The sequence below is a fragment of the Geotrypetes seraphini genome, chromosome 9 (genome assembly GCF_902459505.1).
Source record: "Geotrypetes seraphini chromosome 9, aGeoSer1.1, whole genome shotgun sequence".
NCBI classification, from domain to species: domain Eukaryota; kingdom Metazoa; phylum Chordata; class Amphibia; order Gymnophiona; family Dermophiidae; genus Geotrypetes; species Geotrypetes seraphini.
Genome location: NC_047092.1, coordinates 124,377,702 through 124,397,617, shown reverse-complemented (window position 1 = coordinate 124,397,617; position 19,916 = coordinate 124,377,702). Strand labels below are relative to the sequence as shown.

Genomic DNA, 19,916 nt, shown 5'->3' with positions numbered 1-19,916 from the left:
CTGCGCGCTAAACCACTGGCCGCGCTAGCCGTTACTGCCTCCTCTTGAGCAGGCGGTAGTTTTTAGGCTAGCACGGGGGTTAGCGCGTGATGAAAAGTCACGTGCGCTGAAGCCGCTACCACGGCTTCGTAAAAGGAGCCCTTAATTTCTTGAAATGTATTAAAATAACCAGTTATAAAAGGAAGTTATTTCAATGGCACGAAAATGTCTTAAATGTCATTATTTCCTATGTTTATGCTACTAGAGGAAAACAGAGGCATGCTGAAAATAGGTTAATATTATTTTGCCTGGTCACTATTACGAAAGCAAACTTGCTTAAGTGGGCTGAATAAAGTCTACTAGATATATCGCTGGACTTTTCTCAAAATCAGTTTATTTGAAATGGATAGACCTGACAAGTAGACTAAAAAGGAAGAGAAGCAAGGTAAAATATGGGATAATTTTGTTGAATGGGTTCAAAGGGAAGTGAACTTATACTGTATATATAACTTATTCATATGTGGAAAGAGAAATAGATGACTTATGCAAATCAGAGATAGGTAACGTTAAAACATCAATAGATATGACAGATGGAAATGTAGCTAGTTCTGTATAAGGCTGTTTAGTGGAACAGGTAGTTGTAGTAAGTACAGCAGTTACCAATATTTTTGTTATTAATGAAAAAATGTTTCTGGCATGTTATTTTGAATTTCTAAACTGTTTTATTAATATATACAGTATATAAGAAGAACAGCATTACATTATTTTCTTTATATGCATTTTGAGTAGAACATTTACTCCTCCCCCCCCTTTTTATAAAACTGCAAAAGCGATTTTTAGCGCTGGCCGGCATGCTGAATGTTGTGCGCTGCTCTGACACTCATAGAGTTCTTATGAGCATCGGAGCAGTACACAGCATTCCGCACACCGGCCAGCGCTAAAAGTCACTTTCGCAGTTTTATAAAAAGGGGGGGGGGAGGGGTTTAAATCACAAATATGAATGCAAATAAGAAAGTTGAGAAAAAAACTTTGGATGTTTTCTTTTTTTACCTTCTCATATATCTTTAGCTTTTTGCCTCTCTCTATTCAGTCACTTTTTTCACATCTATCTTTTTTCCTCTATCATTCTGCGGGGTCCTTTTACTAAGTTGCAGTAAGCACTAACATGTGATATTGCAGGTTAAAAAAGCAAGGTATCCCGTGATAGTTTTGAGACTAGCGCATACTTCTCATGCACTAAAAAATAGATTTTATTTTTTAGTGTGGGGTATATGTTACGGATGAAGAGTGGGCATGCCCTGCACTAATCAGCTAGTGCAACTACATTGCCATGTGCTAATTGATTAGCTTGTGGTTAGCTCAGGAGCCTTAACCACCTACAAAATAAGTGGCAGTAAAGGTCATGTGCTAATTTAGAAGTTAACACATGGCCATTAATAGGAAAAAGCAAATTGCAGCCATTTTAGAGCTGCATGTGAATTCAATGAACTAATAATCCATGCACTAATAATAGTATAGGCCATTTTTGTAACATAGCTTAGTAAAAGGGTCCATGTATGTATTGCTATGGGGCTCATTTTCAAAAAAGAACATTAATAAAGTGGCATAAAGTGGCAGGTTGCCATTTTTCTGACCAAGCCTTTACAATTCACTATTTTCAAAACCCATTTTCTAAATGGATTTCTATGGTGGTTGTCTGAAGTGCGTCTAAATCTGAAGGAAGCTTGTTGGAGGTATGATTTGATCAGGACAAGGGCAGGGTTATGTTTTGGACGTTTTTCTGCAAGAATCAAATATTTTAGAAAATGTCTAGAGCACAATTTGGACTTTTGGAGCTAGACTTGTTTTTAACAATGAATAAGTGCCAAAAAATGTGTCAAAACTGACTAGATGAAGGGATGAAAGCATAACCCATACCCCAAAGATAAATGAAACAGTACATACCTGCTTGTATGATAGCTTCAGATGTTATGGCCAGTCCTATTAAAGCAGTAAGCATGTTCCTGGAGTAGCCTAATGAGTGGTGTAGTGAACTATATAGATGGGGACTCAGGCTTATATTCTGCTCTAACTACAGTACTACACTTATAGTGGATTATGTCAACCTTCCAAAACCCACTGTACCTACAAATAGATTACATCTACAGGCATCAGGGCTATTGGTGTGGTGTACAGTTGGGGTTTGGGGTAGGTTTTGGAGGGCTTACCATACACTATAAGAGGGTTATGGTGAGATGTGTGTGTACCTAAGCCTTTTTATGTGAAGTTTACTGCTGTGCTCCCTAAGGTGCCCCATTGCTCTACTGGGATGTTTTGTGTGGCCAGTCTACGGAAAGTGCTGGCACTTCCTATGTCCCAACAGCTTGCTTTGTGCATTTTTCTTTTGGATGTGTTTTTTCGAAAATGGTTCATTTAAAAAGACAGATTAACTGAAGACATGCACATCTGAGAAATAGCCATTTTCTAAACAAAAAGATATTTTTCAGTTTCAAAAATGGTCATGTTCGCTACTGGATTTTTGTGCATATTCTGCAAAACATCTAAACTCTGATTTGAACATCATATAAAAAAAACCGCTCCTCTATATCAATTGTATCTCCCCCTACATTCATTACTTTTTCCCAAATCCTTCCTGTTCTTTAATCTCTTTACCTTGCTTTGACGTCATAGCTCCCTATGTCTTTCTTTCCAACTCCTAAGTCTCTCCCTCACTTTTTCATCATTCTACATCCTCGGGTCTTTTCTTTTTGTTTCATTTCAACTTGGGCCTTTTTTCCTTTTACCCATCTCATGTCTTCTCTTTCCACTCAAGAGCCTCTTAGATCGCCCTTCTCTCTCGGCTTCCTTTTTTGGCATTCTTTTTACTCTCTATTTCATGCCTTTCCATTTTCTATCTCTCCTCTAATCTCAATAGCAGTGAACCATCTCAGGCCTTCTACATGTTAGTACATTAGTTTTTCATGCCTCTGGCAGTGGCCTACCTCTCAGGCTTTTTTTGTAGAAATAGGCTGTGTCTGTATCTTTTCTCTTAATGGCAAAAAAGTTTGTCTTTCTCTCCTACTCATCCTGTTTTCTGCAACTACAGGCTCTTAGAGTCTTTGATTTAAGAACTTAAAAACATACATATCACCATACTGGGTCAGACCAAAGGTCCATCAAGCCAACAGTGATCAATCATGTCATAAGTACTCGGCAGATCTCAAAATGTAGCAAGATTTCATGCTACTTATACCCAGGGGCAAGCTATAACTTTCCTCAAGTCTACCTTAATAATAATTTATAGACTTTCTTCAGGAACATGCCCAAGTCTTACACTAACTGCTTTTACCACATCCTTCAGCAATGAATTCCAAAGCTTAAATATATGCTGAGTGAACAAATAGCTTCTCCTATTTGTTTTACATGTACTACTTAATAAATTAATGGGAAGCTCCCTAATCTTTGTGGGTTTTTTTTAAAGAGTAAATAATAGAATTGCATTTACCCATTTCAGTCCACTCAGGATTCCATAGACCTCTTTCATATCTCCCCTCAACCATTTCTTCTCCAAGCTTAAAGCCCAAACCTCTTTAACCTCTCCTCATAGGAGAACTGTTCCAGCCCCTTTATTATTTTAGTCACTTTTCTATGTACTTTTCTAATTCTGCTATATCCTTTTTGAGATGCAGCGACTAGAACTGCACACAATACTCAAGGTCAGTTGTACTATGGAGTGATACAGAGGCATTATGGTGTTCTTAGTTTTGTTGTGTATTTCTTTCTAACAATTTCCAACATTCTTTTTGCTTTTTTTGGTCACACAGCACTTTGAACAGATTTTAATCTATACATTTTCTTCTATTAATGCAAAAAATTAATAGATTGATGGTTATAGAGAAAAGTATTCTCTTTGGATTCTGACAAGGGAACTTACATTACTCTTATTAGATGCTCCCAAAAATCTATAGTAGTTTTTAAGTCATCTCAATATTCAAAGAGCAGACAAGGATTAGCTTCTTTTTATCAGTGATTGTCCATGTGGGAACATAGAATATCTTAGAGGGTCAATGGAAGCTGCTCATTTTTTTCTTAATTATATCTTTATCATTTACACTTAGAAAATTTACAGTACACTACAATATACTTCCCAAGAAACAAAGTTGTACAAACATTTGCAATAAATAAACCATGAATCCTGTTGGAAATCAAACAGAAGTGCTGCTTGCGATCTTTTTGCCATCTGAGCTTCTTCCTTTGTATACAAGGGTCTGTAAAATCTTCACTGTATTCACTATTAAAGCAAGACAAGAGAGTAGTCAGTGGGATCATGACAAGTTCAACATTTTCACAGTCAAGTCTATGCAAAGCAATGGCCAATCGGGGACTTCCTTAGGCTACTCCCTGAGGAAGTCACTGATTGGCTCACGCGCCTCAGGCCCCTCCCAAGGAAGGAGCCTGAGGCACCTGAGCCAATCTGGGCCTTAGACCCTCCCCATGCATCACATGATACACTGTGGCGGGGCCTAAGGCCTGCAGTTTGATGCAGGAGGCCTTTGGAGCAGAAGGGACTGAGCATCCCTCCGGCTTCCAACTTTTAAAGATACAGGGAGGAGGACGGGGGGCATCTGCGTCCGGTGGCAGGAGGGAGTCGGCATCTTTCCTGCTGTTTTTTTTTGCCGGGGTAAGAAGGAGTCGGCCCGATGGCAGGAAGGAATCGGCATCCCTCCTGTCATTTTTTTGAGTTTGGGGAGGGGGGGAGTGAGCGCTTTGTCAGGGGTGATGAGGCTCTTTTGAACCTGGGAGTGGCAGCTTATTAAAAATGGACAGCTATGTGGTGGAATGGGCAAGCATGAAAAATAAAATAGCCATTATTTTCCTTCCATTGCTCTGGATTTTACTAGTCAGGGTTTTGTTATAAGATAAGGACCTATCCAAGGGCAAAGGAGGAGGGTTTAAATGGCTAGATAAAATTACAATTGGAGAAGCCAGAACACAAACCAGATAAAACAAACAGGGGATAATATATTGACCTAAATATGTGTTTTTGTGCTGAGGTCACTGGAAACAGGAGTAGGCCTTCTCTCATGTCACTAGAATTAATATATAAGATCTGTTGAAGACCAGAGAAGATACACACAGGCTGTAGCTTAGTTTTATGAAGTCCCATTGTTTCAATATGTGTCCAGTCTCCAGAGACCTGCAGAACAGATAAGGTTTGGCTTTTGACCTGGTTGCTATAGAGTTGGACTTTTCTTCTTTACAGAGATTACATTCCAGGGGAGGGGGTTTCCCTCTCCTTTTTTGCAGGGTAAAGTTAGAAATGCTAATTGGATATGCAAAATGATGAATTAAATTTTAGTAAACTAATAACATAGGGACTTTCATATTTAAGGGTTCAGAATGAAATATAATTATCTCTAACAATTGTACTGGAGGATGCATATAGGAAAATGTAGGGTTTGTTGTGGGAGTGGATTAGCCACTCCCCTTTTCTTTCACTGAGACACGGGATTTTCAGTGCATGCTCTTAAATGATTCAGTAATATGGGAGCAATAGTTTAACTCTTAAAGAGAAATAATTTAACACTGTGTGAATGGATAATTTTTCCTCTGTACGTATATTATATTGTAATACTTTTTCCTGGTTTCTTCTGTACTTTTTCTTTATTAGATAAGCTAGTATTAAAATGTAACTTTTAAGAATTCTTGTGTGAGGGAGACGGACACTCCCCCAATATGCATACAAGCGCCTTATATGGTATCACGTATTCATGACCAATTAGATGCAGGCAGTAAAATGTCGTCATGTATTAGGTATATTTAAGTGAACCTAGCAGAACAGAATTTTGAGGGCGTTATGTCAGGGAAGTTGCATTTACACTCTCTGACTTGTAATGTTCCTCCATTGTACAAATGAATGCCTTGAAAAAGGACTGTCTGTTGAATTTTAATAAAACAAGATTTTATCTGGAATATTTGTACAATTATCATCATTTCAGTGCACCTATGGGCAGGGTAGAACCAAACCTCTGCTCAGCGGGGAGGCTTTTTTTTCATTTTTTTTTATTGGCCAGATATTTTGCGTGTAACCTAGACTTAGTCGTACAGCAAGTATAACCAAAAACTTTAACAGGTTGCTCAGTTGGAATTTATACGTTTTGACTTAGACCAAGTAAAAAAAGGTATAAGTTCCGAATAGGGGCCGCTGAGCTGATTGTGGCTGCCGTGATCAGCTCAGCAGCCCCGGCAACCTGCCCACCGCAACGATCGCGGCAGGAAAGATGCCCAATCTCCCTTGCAGCGATTGCGATCCTCCCCCCCAAACTGCCGTGAATCACGGTAGGAGAGATGCCCAATTTCTCCTGCCACGATTCGAGGCAGTTAGGGGGGGTTACGATTGCGGCAGGAGAGATGGCCAATCTCTCCTGCCGTGATCACGATCCACCTTCCCCAGACAATACCGGCAGAAGAGAGCCCAACCCCTCATGCCGAGGTGACCCCCCCACCCCCCTAAAATACAGCCATGAGGGATCTCAGGCCCTCTTGTCCATGGCACCCCCCACCTTCAACACCCCCCTGCACTTACAGTAAGTTGGACGGACGGACAGATCCCAAACCCATCTGCCCGGCAGGCTCGCCATCCTCCAAATGGCGGGCCTTAGGGCCTCATTGGGCGAAGCGCCTAAGGCCCCACCCATATGAGGCATCTCTCCTGTCATGGTTTGCGGCAATTTGGGGGGATCGCGATTGCGGCAGGGGAGATGAGCCATCTCTCCTGTCGTGATCGTTGCGGGAGGGGGGGAGATTCTGTAACCAGTGTTGTTTTTGACAGACGCCGGTTACAGAATCCAGCTTTTAGGCGAAGGACTGGCCCCTCCTTCACCTAAAAGGTCTTGTTTTGGGCGTTTGGGACTTGGGCTATTTTTTGGTTGATAATGTGTTGTAAGTTAGATGTAGTGGTGGTCTGGACCAGGGGTAGGCAATTCCGGTCCTCGAGAGCCGGAGTCAGGTCAGGTTTTTAGGATATCCGCAATGAATATGTATGAGATGGATTTGCATGCACTGCCTCCTTGAGATGCAAATCTATCTCATGCATATTTATTGTGGATATCCTGAAAATATGAAAAATATGTTTGCTCTGCTTCCTGAAGTAGCATCTGTGAAAACCTGACCTGGCTCCGCTCTCAAGGACTGGAATTGCCTACCCCTGGTCTGGGCGATTAAATTGCTGAACATAGACGTAGGCCATTCTCAAAAAAAACCTAATTTTGGACTTTTTTTTGAGAATGGACATTTTCCCTGCTGCTACTTTCAGCGTTTAGGGCCTTAGGCCAAAAGGAGACAGACGTTTCTTTTGATTATGCTTCTCAACATTCATTCCTACCAGAACACCTGGCCTTGGTCACACATACAGAACACAGATAACCCCTATGCAAATATAGGACCACAAACTAAAAGTACTAATATATGCAAATTAAACCCTAAAATGCCAGACTCCAAATGCAGTACAGCACCAGAGAAATAGAAATAAATTAATTTCTTCCTAAACAGTTCAAAATATAGACAGCAGATAAAAATTCTCAAACCTGACACATTTCAATCGCTACACTGAAAATAAAATCATATTCCCTACCTTTGCTATCTTGTGATTTTATTTTTCTAATCATCTTTTCCCAGTTTCTAGTTGCACTTCCTTCTGTCTGTGCTCTTAACTGTGTTTCCAGGGCCTTCTTATCCATTTGCTGTTATTCTCTCCATCTTCACTTTTTGCCCTACATCCATCTTTATTCCAAAACCAAAAGGGGATTTAATTTGAAAGTGATGAATATCAAAGGGGAAACAACAATTGTCACAACATCAAAAAAATCATCAAAGATGTAATTGATTTGCACAAAATATAAAATATGCAATTTGTTAAGACTAATATTCATGTTCTCATAGAGTGATCATTCACAAAGCAGCCATGCTGTAAATAGCTTTATATCACTGGGTGGTTTTTTTTTAAACACTTATCATTTTGAAATTGGCAAGCTCAAGGGATTAAGGCATCTTTGAAAAACTTTTGTTGAAAAATATGTTTGCTCTGCTTCCTGAAGTAGCATCTGTGAAACATGGCTCGTGTTGAGGTTAGGGTTCATTTCCAGCAAGATAAGTGTTTATAATTCACGCCATTATAAGCTTGAGTTTACAACCTTTTCAGTATGTGAAGCCTATGTGCCATGATTAGAATCACTTGCACCACTGGTATAAAGATATTTACCACATTGTTGCTTTGTGAATGATCACTGAGCATATGAAGATTAGTCTTAAGAAATTGCATATATTATATTTTGTGCACAGCAATGTCATCTTTGGGGATTTTTTTGATGTTGCTTTGGTATTAACTTTTGATCTTCAACTTTCTTACATTTTTCCAGTGCAATAGGTGAGACATTCTAGACAGCCGGGTTATTTCCCCATACCCACATGCTGCAGAAGGAATCCACTTTAGATTTTTCACTCTGCCTCTGTTGAACTTCACTGTGCAGTGTAGCGCCCTCTACAGTTTTTTCTTTCTGCACCTGCACTTATGACTGCAGTTGTGTATGTTCTGCTCTGTGAAGCGGTGGATCCCCCTCAATTGCTGATGGCTGGAACGGATTATATGGCGGATGCCTTATATGACCTCATGAGAATTTTGGCAACGGTGTCAGTATACTCCATTTCGACCCGCCAAATGCTCTGGATCAGACAGTGGGCTAGTGATTCTACTTCCAAGGCGACATTAGCTAGGCTGCCTTTTAAGGGGCAATTGTTGTTCAGTAAAGGCCCGGATGACCTCATGGATTCTATGATGGACTGTTGCCCTAAGACCCTGACTGATAGTAGGCCTAGATCCTCCGGGGGTTCTGGTCATCCTAATTTTTGTGGCTCATGGCGTTCCAAGCCATATGCAAATGGCACAATGCAAAGATTTTCACAGGGTTCCCAACATTGATACATTGGTTACAGGCATTCCCAGTCCTCCACCTCCCATTCTGCACCCTGCCAGAAAGACACAATGACGACAGGCCAAGGGATGCCCCTCTGTGGATAGGGGGCCAGCTCTCAGCATTTCTTCCTGTCTGGATGTGCATCACATCAGACCAGTGCATCTTGGACATTATTTGATTGGGCTATAAGTTGGAATTTGTCCAGCCTCTGTCAGATTGGTGGATTCTTCTTCAGGACGCCCGGACAAGGTGCTCAGAGTTCAGGCCACCATGCAGTGTTTACTGGATATTTGAGCTATAGAGCCACTACCGCTTGACCTCTCAGACTCAGGCAGGATCAACTTTTAATAAAATGAAAATATCGTCTGCATAGGTAAATATAGTCTCTGCTGATGAGCGGCAAAAATTTTTCAGAAAAGTCATATATACATTAAACAAGATTGGCGACAGCGGAGAGCCCTGTGGCACCCCACAGCTGGATTTCCAAGAGGGGGAAGTCTCACCCTCCAAATATACCTCGTAAGATTGCAATGAGAAGAATTTACTAAACCAATTCAGTACAACTTGGTTTAAACCAATATCTGATAACTTACGAATCAGGATGTTGTAATGAACAACATCAAATGCAGCTGACAGATCAAATTGCAACAATACAGCACATTTATTTTGTATCTGTAAATTTTGAATCTTTGGAGAACTATTCTGGATCTTCAGCATGTGAATGTGGTTCTCAAGATTCTCCGCTTCCAAATGGAGACCGTGCATTCGGTTATTGCAGCAGCAGCTCCAGGGAAATTTCTTGCATCGTTGGACCTCACAGAGGCATACTTGTACATTCCCATTTTTCTGGCCCACCACAAATTTTTGTAATTTCATGTTCTGTAACAGCATTACCAGTTCTCAACCCTGCCCTTTGGGCTGGCGACAACGCCTTCAACCTTTACCAAGATGATTGTGGTAGTGGTGGCTTACCTTCGAAAGACAGGCATACAAGTTCAACCTTACTTAGATGACTGGCTGATCAGAGCTCCCTTGTTGGCCAAGGGATGACACGCAGTGGAGCAGGTGCTGGAAGACCTGAGCTGGATTGTCAACTTCAGGAAGAGCTATCTGACACCCACACAGTCGCTGGAATACCTGGGAGTCCTCTTCGATACAGTTGCGGGCTGTGTCTATTTGCCAGAAGCTCACAGACAAAAGCTGTGTGCCCAGATTTATTCTCTTCTGGAGCGGCCGGCTCCTTCGGCATGGGATTATCTTCAGGTTCTAGGATCCATGGTTGCCACAATGGATGTGGTTCCTTGGGCAAGGGTGCACATGCGTCCTCTTCAGCATGCCTTACACTCTCGTACTGGGTGCCACATCGAGATGACTTGCAGACTTGTCTGACATGGACTCTGGAGGCCCGAGCAAGCATGGACTGGTGGATTTGCCTGCAATTGCACTGCAGGGGCATACCACTCCACATTGCCTCCTGGATCGTGGTGATGATAGATGCCAACCTTCAGGGCTGGGGGCCCATTGAAGTCATTGTCCTGCTCAGGGGTGTTGGACACCCTCTCAGAGAAAGTGGGTCATCAACCAGTTGGAGCTCAGGGCCATTTGTCTAGCTCTGATGAGATTGCAGAAGACTCTGGAGGGCCAAGTGGTCAGGGAGACCAGCAGGAAAATAGCATGTCCTAGAGAGGGAGTAGATGAGATTTTGCTCACAGAACCTCTATGTTTGCCATCATCGACCCTCCCCCTCCCCCAATACCTGGAGGTAGCACCAAACCGTAGGAGCAGGATTTGCCAGGATCTCCACAATCTGGTGTCTTAGCTTCAATTTGCATGGCTTTTTTTGTTTGGGAGAGGCCCACAAGCTCCGCTCCAGACCCCACCCCATAATACTACTAATTGTAATACCATTTTTTCCATTAATTTTTCATATATACACAAACAATATAATCTTATTAACAATACATAATGGTTAACCACAAAATTAAACTACACAAAGCACATTGTATGTTTCTCAACATTCATTCCTACCAGAACACCTGGCCTTGGTTACACATGCAGAACACAGATAACCCCTATGCAAATAAAAGTACTAATATATACAAACCAAACCCTAAGATTCAAGACATGCAGTACAACCCCCAGCGAAATAGAAACAAATGCATTTCTTCCTGAACAGTGCAAAATATAGATAGCAGATGTCATTTCTCAAAACTGACACATTTCAATCACTAAATTGCATACCTTTGTTGCCTGGTGATTTTGGTTTTCAAACCATCTTTCCCAGTCTCTGGCTGCACTTCCTTCTGTCTGTGCTCTTAACTGTGTATCTAGGGCAACCTTATCCATTTGCTGTTTTTCTCTCCTTCACTTTCTGCCATACATCCATCTTTAGCATTAACTTTTAACATTCAACTTTCTTCCATTTTTCTGCTTTCTTCTCAAAATCTACTTTTCCATGCCTTCCCTTCCCATCTATCCATGTGTACCTTCTCTTTCGTCTTTCTTCTCCCCTCCTCCCATCTATCCATAAGAAACATTTATTCTTATCTCTTCCCTGTCACACCCATCGCTGTGTACCACCTCCTCCCTCTGTCTCCCCTTCCCCTCCATTCCTGTGTATCATCTCATCCCTCTGCCATGGTCAGCCATCTTTGTTTCCCCCTTCCCCCCTCATATGGTCTGGCATCTTTCTACTCTCCTTCCATAGCCTGGAATCTCTCTCCTCTCCCATGGTCTGGCATCTCTCTCTCCTTCCCTCCCTCTTTCCGAGGTCTAATATCTCTCTCCTCTCTGCAGTCTGGCATATCTCTCTTCCCTCCTTCCCTTCCATTCTGTGGTTTGGCATCTCTCTCTCTCTCTCTCCTTCCCATTCAAGTGGTCTGACATCTCTTCCTTCTTTGGGTCATTTCTCCTCCCTCCCAGTGTAACATTTCTCCCTCCCTCCTCTCCACCACTATCATGTCCAACAATTCTCCCTCTTTCTTCCTTTCCCCGTACACATCATCTCTTTCCCTCTCACGCCACACACCTATGTCCAACAATTATCTGTTCCTTTTCCCTCCCCCATGGCAGCATTTCTTTCTCTCCCTTCCCACTACTCCACCTGTGCAGCACTTCTCTTTTCCTCCTTTCCTACCCCTCATGCATTTGTCCTTCCCAATCCTCTCCTTTATGTGCAGTATCTGTCTTTCCAACCCCCTAAGCATCTGTCCTCCCTGCCTTCCCAACTCCCTACCCCCTGCACCCAGTCTCTCCCTGTCAGGTGCTGCACCCAGCCCCTCCTCCCCTCAGGCACTCCACCCAGCCCCCTCCCCCTCCTCCCCTGTCAGGCACTCCACCCGACCCCCTCCCTCCTCTGCCAGACTCTGCACCCAGCCCCCTTCCTTCCCTCCACTGTCAGGCTCTGCACCCAGCCCCTCCCCCTCCGACTCGGCACACAGCCACTTCTCCCCTTCTTGCCAGACTCTGCACCCAGCCCCCTCCATCAGGCACTGCATCTAGCCCCCTCCCCCTTTCAGACTCTGCACCCAGCCATCCCCCCCCCCCCCCGTCAGACTCTGCACCCAGTCACCCCCTGTCAGATATTGCACCCAGCCCTGTCTTTCCTTCCTCCTCTGGCCTGGTGGTCCAGAGGTGCAGTGGGCAGGAGTGAGCTTTCTGCTCCTGCCTGCTGCTAACCTGGTCGTTCGTGGCTGGTGTCTTCTGCCGCTGAGCAGCAATGAGTGGGAGCGCACTTTGGTGAGAATTAACGGGAGCCAGTCAAAGAAGCTGCTGAGCGCTGAGCAGGAGCGCCAAAGCATGCTCCCGTTCATTGCCACTCAATGGCAGAAGACACCAACCACGAATGACTGAGTTAGCAATGGGCAGGAACGCTGGAAGCTCGCTCCTGCCCGCTGCACCTCTAGACCACTAGGGATAAAAATAAGTGGCAATTTTGGAGGAGGTCATGGCCCTTGTGGCCCCCCCGCCCCGTTCTGGCGCCTATGCCATGCCACACAGTGATGTTGTCAAGTCATATGGCTCATTTTCCTTTTTTTTGGGCATTCATTTTTGAAGCAGATAAATATCTCAAAATGGCCAAAACACATGCCCATTTGCTGTAAACATCTAAATTGTGATTTTCAAAAAGCAAGAATTTCTACTGAGTTTGTCTAAATAGCAAGAGAGGTGTTGTGGGTGTGTTTTGGGCAGGACTAAAATGGCCCCCAAATTAGGACAACTTTCAGCAATAGAGCAACAGGATGACATATCCAAATATAAAAAGAAGTACATTTTTATCTAGACCTGTTTCAATCACATCCAAGTAAAATAAAAAAAAGCTCTGAATGACAAGTTAACCACTGGATGGATTTAGACTTGATCCCCTCCTCAGTGGATGTTATCCCTCTCCCACCCCTCTTAGAAATGAAACTGAAAGGGGATACCAAATGCTATGACAGCATCAGGTATTAAAGTATGTGCAAATCCAACAAAGAGCAAGCAGCTCTCAGGAGTAGCCTAGTGGTCAGTACAGTATACTGTGAACCATTGGATCCAGGTCCAAATCCTACTCTACCTAGTATATTACATTTGTGGTAGAAATTGTGAGCCCTCCCAAACTGCCAAACTACCTATTGAAACTAAATTAAGGAGTCACCTACAGGGTGGAAGGTGATTATAATGGTTTATAGTTAGGTACAGTAGGTTTTCTTCAATACAAAATAAAGGAGTTTTGCTGGGAATTGTCCCTGGGTGCCATTGTTTAAAGTCCACTGCATTGACCTCTAGGTTGCCCCTCTGATCTGCATGGACATCTGTATGGCCATTTCTCTTAAAATGATACCAGACAGAAATTTTTGTGCCTGTTTATTTTAGCATTTATAAGCTGGACATGTCAGTTTAGAAAATGGTTCTTTTTAGATGTTTTCTGTGTAAATATGTCCCTGTTAAAGCCTTTTTTGAAAGGGAAACTCAGATGTTTTTCCTATTTGAAAATGGCTCTAAGATGGATGTTTTGTTTGGACGTAATGAACTACGTCTCAAATCTGTCTTGGGTGTTTTTCAAAAATGTCTCCTCTTTGTCTATTAATGTTAGAATTATAGGGTTAGATCTTATAACAGGATGCCCGTATGAGAAGCAATAAAGTTATCTAGTTTTTAAAAACAACACAGCACCTATATGCCTTTATAAAAAAAAGGATCTCAAATGGCATGACTGTCCATGCATATATTTACACCAACACCAAAAAAGATGTAAATATTTGCATGTACTCTACATAAGTTTCAGTGCATTTTATAAAATATGCATGTATATTGCAACTCTGCCTCTGTTCTGTCTATCTATGCCCCCAGGAACACATACATGCAGATTGCGAAAAGCAGTCACACTCTTTCCATGTGCATGCTTTATATACATGTATGTGGTCACATATTATATCAAAAAAATATTTTCTATATGTAAAATAGGTTTTACACATGGAAAAAGCTTTACAAAATCACCCTATAGTGTTGCTTCTTATTGCTTCTTTTTTTAAAAAATCTCATATCCATGTGCTTGCTGCTCTCTATTGCTTTTCTGTATCACTTTTCTCAGTTACTGTGATATGGTTGTCAGCATACCATCATAGCTGTTCTAGTCAACGGTGCATCATCAGCTCATGACTTGCCCTGTTGGGGAAATTCTAAATTCTCCCAATAATCCCGAGGTTTCATATGTTGCAGGTCTCGTGCTGTCTGACTCTTCACTGGTAGAGGGGGTCTGGCCCGTTGTCCCTGCACCCCATGTGAACCCATTTCTGGTCCACAGGGTTTGATTAACTTTTTGACTTGTGCTGAATTCTCTAAATTCATAAGGGTTGATAACTTGCTTTGGCCCTTGTTGCTTATTGCAGTCTTTTCCTCTATAGAAGTGGAAGAACAAGTATAGGATCTGGCTCGTGGGTTGGACCCAGAGGGGGATAACTGCTTGTTAAATGACTTGCTGTTTTCTGTGTCTTGAATTTTGGTGTGAAAAATGCTCCGAGGTGTTGTCACCCCTGGATTGACAGGGAACTCTTTCCCAGTGATGTTTGGGCAGACTGGTTCCTTCCTGGAACTTTGCTTTCCCTTTGAATTCCTAAATCCATACAGGGGGTTTTCAAACATTTCTGAAGGCTGTGGGTCCTCCTGGGATGAAATATCCATCATGTCCTTTCCCATCTCTGAGCTGCAACTAATGGGAAGCAAAAGAGGAGATTGGTTATTAGAATGTGCACTAAATTCTTGATTAAGAGAAAATAAGGAACCTAAGAGGCAAAATCAAATAAAGGAAGAGATTTATAAACAGAAAATAAAGGATAGAAGAAATATAATAAGGGAGAAGTTACTATAATGTTTGCAGCTATACTTATGCATTTGCTCTGAGACCATCTGGTAATGTTTGCTTTTCACAAATTTTGGGTTTCTGTACAAAGCTATCTCTGATATTTTTTGTCACACGAGGAAATATTTTGCTCATCATATAATAGAAAACAGAGTAGAAAGGACATAGTTGCACTTCATAAGTCAATTTAGATGTGCAGTATATAATATAAAAACTGCTTTCAACTAGCAAAAAAGGCATATAGGGAAAAGTTTGAATAACATGAACTGTTTATGATCTATGTGGGCATTGTTAACCTTCTTACACTGCAGCCAATTTGAAAAAAAGAAATTGCCTGTGCTGCTTCTCTTTGAAAATAATCACTTTTAAGGTCTGTGCACTATAAGCATTAGGGTGGTCCAAAAAATTAATTAACATATTTTGTTTGTCTACAACAGGAGTGTGAAACTCAATCACATAAGGGGCCGAAATCTAAGACACAAGCTAAGTTGCGGGCTGAATTTTTTATTAAGATACTTAGGGCTAGATTCACTAAGGTTACCTTTGCTGGGTGATCTGTGGCCGAGTATTCCCGGGCGATTGATTCATCAAACCTCCTCATGTAAATTAATGCAATCGGAGGCACGCCCCACAGCGACTGAACGGATCGCTGCAGAGCGATCCTGACACATGTGCAGACCATCTTCTTGCCTGTAGATGGTCTGCACATGTGCTTGCTCTCCTGACTTCCCTGAATATGCAGGCACCGCTTGTTCAGCATTGGGGTTAAAAGAAATTGAAGAAATATCCTGGAGGGAGTCCCACCGGCCACCCCTCTGCCTTTCCCTTTTCTCCCTGCCGGAGCCCGGTCATCGGTATCCCTGGGCGCTGCCAGCAGCGCTCGCCGCTCTCCCCTTCCCGCCGGCTCAGCTGACCATTGTCGGCAGCCGTAGTGCAGCACCGCTTTTAACCCGTGGGTTAAAACCGCAGGTTATAAGCACGAGCTCACAGAGTTTTTAAAGGGGGCTTCTGAGCAAGCAGTGGAGTTCAGTCGCCGGAGGGAATCCTTCTTTTCTTCCATTACTTCTCCTTGCTATGACCATGCAACAAACGTTGGCTTCCCTGATATGCTACTGGCTTTGCACTGGGCTAATGAAGCAGGAGGGAAGAGAACTGAGAGCATGGAGGCAGAGAGCAGGGTGCTTTTGATTGGTTTTTCTATTTTTGATGCTGGGATTTCAGGACGGCAGAGAGCAGGACTGTCGGCAAGGATGTGAGCGACAGGTCCTCAGCAGTCGCTCACATTTGGATCGGCCAGCCCAATCGTTGTTCCTTCGTTGGTTTAGTGAATCGCTGCCTTCCTACTTATGCATGCATTTCCCGTCATTTGCATGTGCGGATCGTATCGGGTGCGGACAGGATCTGCCAGAAGGTTAGTGAATCAGGTCAGAATCGCAAAGTGGTTGCAATATGGTTGGGACACGATCGGTGTCCTTAGTGAATCTAGCACTTAGTCTTAATAGAAGTATAGATCCTTCCTCACCCTGAGACACCATTCCAGCGATCCACCTGGTTATTTTCACCTCTTAGATGTTACCATACATAATTCCAACTTTATTCAAATAGTCATTCTAGGCATAGGCAGTGGAATGTTTGGGGGAGGCCTGAAAGCTCCGCCCCAGACCCCACCCAATCTCCGCCCCAGATCCGCCCCTATAATATTACTAATTGTAATACAATTTTTCCATTAATTTTTCATATATACACACACAATATAATCTTATTAACAACACATAACGGTTAACCACAATTAAACTACACAAAGCACACTGAATGCTTCTCAACATTTATTCCTACTAGAACATGTAGCCTTGGTCACACATGCAGAACACAGATAACCTCTATGGAAATATGGGATCACAAACTAAAAACACTAATATATACAAATGAAACCCTAAGATGCAAGACTCTGCATGCAGTTCAACCCCTAGCGAAATAGAAACAAATGCGTTTCTTCCTGAACAGTGCAAAATATAGACAGCAGATGTAAATTCTCAAAACTGAAACAATTCAATCACTAAATTGAAATTAAAATCATTTCCTCTACCTTTGTTGTCCTGTGATTTTGTTTTTCAAACCATCTTTTCCCAGTCTCTGGCTGCACTTCCTTTTGTCTGTGCTCTTAACTGTATATCCAGGGCCACCTTATCCATTTGCTGTTTTTCTCCTCTTCACTTTCTGCCATACATCCATCTTTAGCATTAACTTTTAACATTCAACTTTCTTCCATTTGTCTGCTTTCTTCTCAAAATCTATCTACTTTTCCATGTCTTCCCTTCCTTTCTATCCATGTGTACCATCTCCTCCCACTTTTTTCTCTCCTATTCCCATTGTTTTAGTACCGGCTGCCTGAAGATTTTAAATTACAGTGGTGGGGAGGTGGTAGGTGGGGCAGTTGGGACTCAAGGAGGTTTCTGGAGTGGGCTTCACTGCAGTGTAGTGTCAGGCGCAAAGTCACCATGGGCCGCATAAAATGGCCAGACGGGCCTTGTGTTTGACACATGTGGTCTACAAGGTTATCTTTATTCATTTATATAAAAATGAAAAACACACAAAATTTTACTTAAAACAAAGTTTGAGGGGCCGCCCCACCTCACTTGAAAGGAAATATAATAATCTAATAAAGATAATAAACAACATAATACACCAAACTAATGACTATGACTAAAGTCCACATTAGAGAGGGAGGAGATCAATCACTGATGGGCTACATATTACTACAGCAGGAAAAACAAACCTTGCAGAGAAATTTAGACAATATTTTTCTAGGCATTTAAACTAGAAGGTGGGGGTGATGTATGTACGAAGGACAATTATAGAGACCACTCCCGGCAAAAAAAAAGATGTGATAGTAGTAAAGACTGCAACATAAACAATATCAGCAACTCATTTCTTAGTATTGCAACGGAAAGTGAAACGAAACAAAAGTCCATACGAAAAAGGAGATTATCGCTGAAAAATAGCTGGAAAGCGATGACCACAAATGCTCGCAGTCTAAGCGACAAAGTTCATGATCTGCAAGCCCTGATATTAGAGGCAGATCTAGATATTGTCGCTATCACAGAGACATGGTTCAGTGAATCACATGGATGGGATGCAAACATACCGGAATTTAATCTTTTTAGGAAGGACAGAGATGGTCAAAAAGGTGGAGGAGTAGCTCTCTATGTAAAGATCAATATCCAAGCGACTGAAATGCAAGGGACCTGGGGAGAGGAAGAAGCGATATGGATCGCTCTGAAAAGAGAAGATGGAACTTCTATCTACATGGGTGTAGTCTACAGACCTACGACTCAATCGCAGCAAATTGATAAGGATCTGATTGTGGATATCCAAAAGTTTGGAAGGAAAGAGGAGGTTCTGCTGTTGGGAGATTTCAACCTGCTGGATGCGGACTGGAATGTTCCATCTGCGGAATCGGAAAGAAGTAGGGAGATTGTGGATGCCTTTCAAGAGGCTCAGCCAGACAAATGGTGACGGAACCCACAAGGGAAAAATCGATATTGGATCTTGTCCTCACAAATGGAGAGAGTATCTCTAATGTTCGAGTGGGTGCTCACCTGGGAAGTAGCGATCATCAAACGGTTTGGTTTGATATAACGGCTAAAGTGGAGAGCGGCCGCACGATACTTAAAGTCCTAGATTTCAAACGTACGGACTTTAATGCAATGGGAGAGTACCTGAAAAAAGAGCAGTTACAAGTGGAACAGGCTCTGAAAACAATGGCAAAACACAAAACACCTGGTCCTGATGGGTTGACTGTGGAATTCTATCAGGCCTTCAGTAATGATATTCTTCCATTCTTGTCTCAATATTTTGGACAAATGGCTGATGTGGGAGTAGCAACTGGAACGTTTACGGAAGCACTCACTATTGTTCTGCCTAAGTTGGGTAAGGACCCATTATATGTCCAAAATTACAGACCACTATCATTGATAAACGTTGATGCCAAGATCTATGCGAAACTGCTAGCAAATCGACTGAACTCGGTCCTTCCTACTATTATTCACCAAGATCAATGTGGATTTATGAAAAATAGGCTCTCTAGTGACAACACCAGACTCTTTGCGCATGTTCTACTCCAAGCCCGTTATGCCAAGGATCCTATGGTTGCTATGGCGCTGGACGCCGAAAAAGCCTTTGACCGAGTAGAATGGTCATACCTTTTCCGAGTGATGTCTTGGTTTGGTCTGCCTGATAGATTTCTCCGAATGGTAAAGGTGCTATACTCCAACCCAGCTACCAAGATCCGAATAAATGGTATTTTTTCAGAGGAATTTCACCCCTCCAGAGGTACACGGCAGGGCTGCCCATTGTCGCCTCTTCTATTCAACATTGCATTAGAACCTCTTCTTATAGCCATCAGATCTTCGACTGATATTGTTGGTCTCCAATATGATGAAGTGGACATTAAACTATCGGCGTATGCAGATGACGTTATGATTTATGCCACCCTTTCCTCCATCCCGCACATATTACAATTAATAGACAGCTATGCACACATCTCTGGCTATAAACTCAACGCTTCCAAGATGGAGGTAATGCCGTTATCTGGAACCCCATGTAGTGATCTTATAACCAACCTTGGATTGCAATATTCCTCTTCC

The 19,916-nt window shown here is 42.4% G+C and overlaps 1 protein-coding gene across 1 annotated transcript in view; it reads right to left on the bottom strand.

Moving 5' to 3' along the window:
* Positions 1-895: 895 nt before the first annotated feature.
* INPP5D (inositol polyphosphate-5-phosphatase D) overlaps positions 896-19,916 on the bottom strand; it is a 377,227-nt gene continuing 358,206 nt past the window's right edge. The window contains exons 27-28 of the mRNA XM_033958845.1: positions 14,529-15,120; positions 896-4,249 (exon numbers count right to left, since the gene is read on the bottom strand). Coding sequence (XP_033814736.1) covers positions 14,565-15,120 — 556 coding nt within the window. The 3' untranslated portion in view covers positions 896-4,249; positions 14,529-14,564. The remainder of the gene's footprint in view (positions 4,250-14,528; positions 15,121-19,916) is intronic.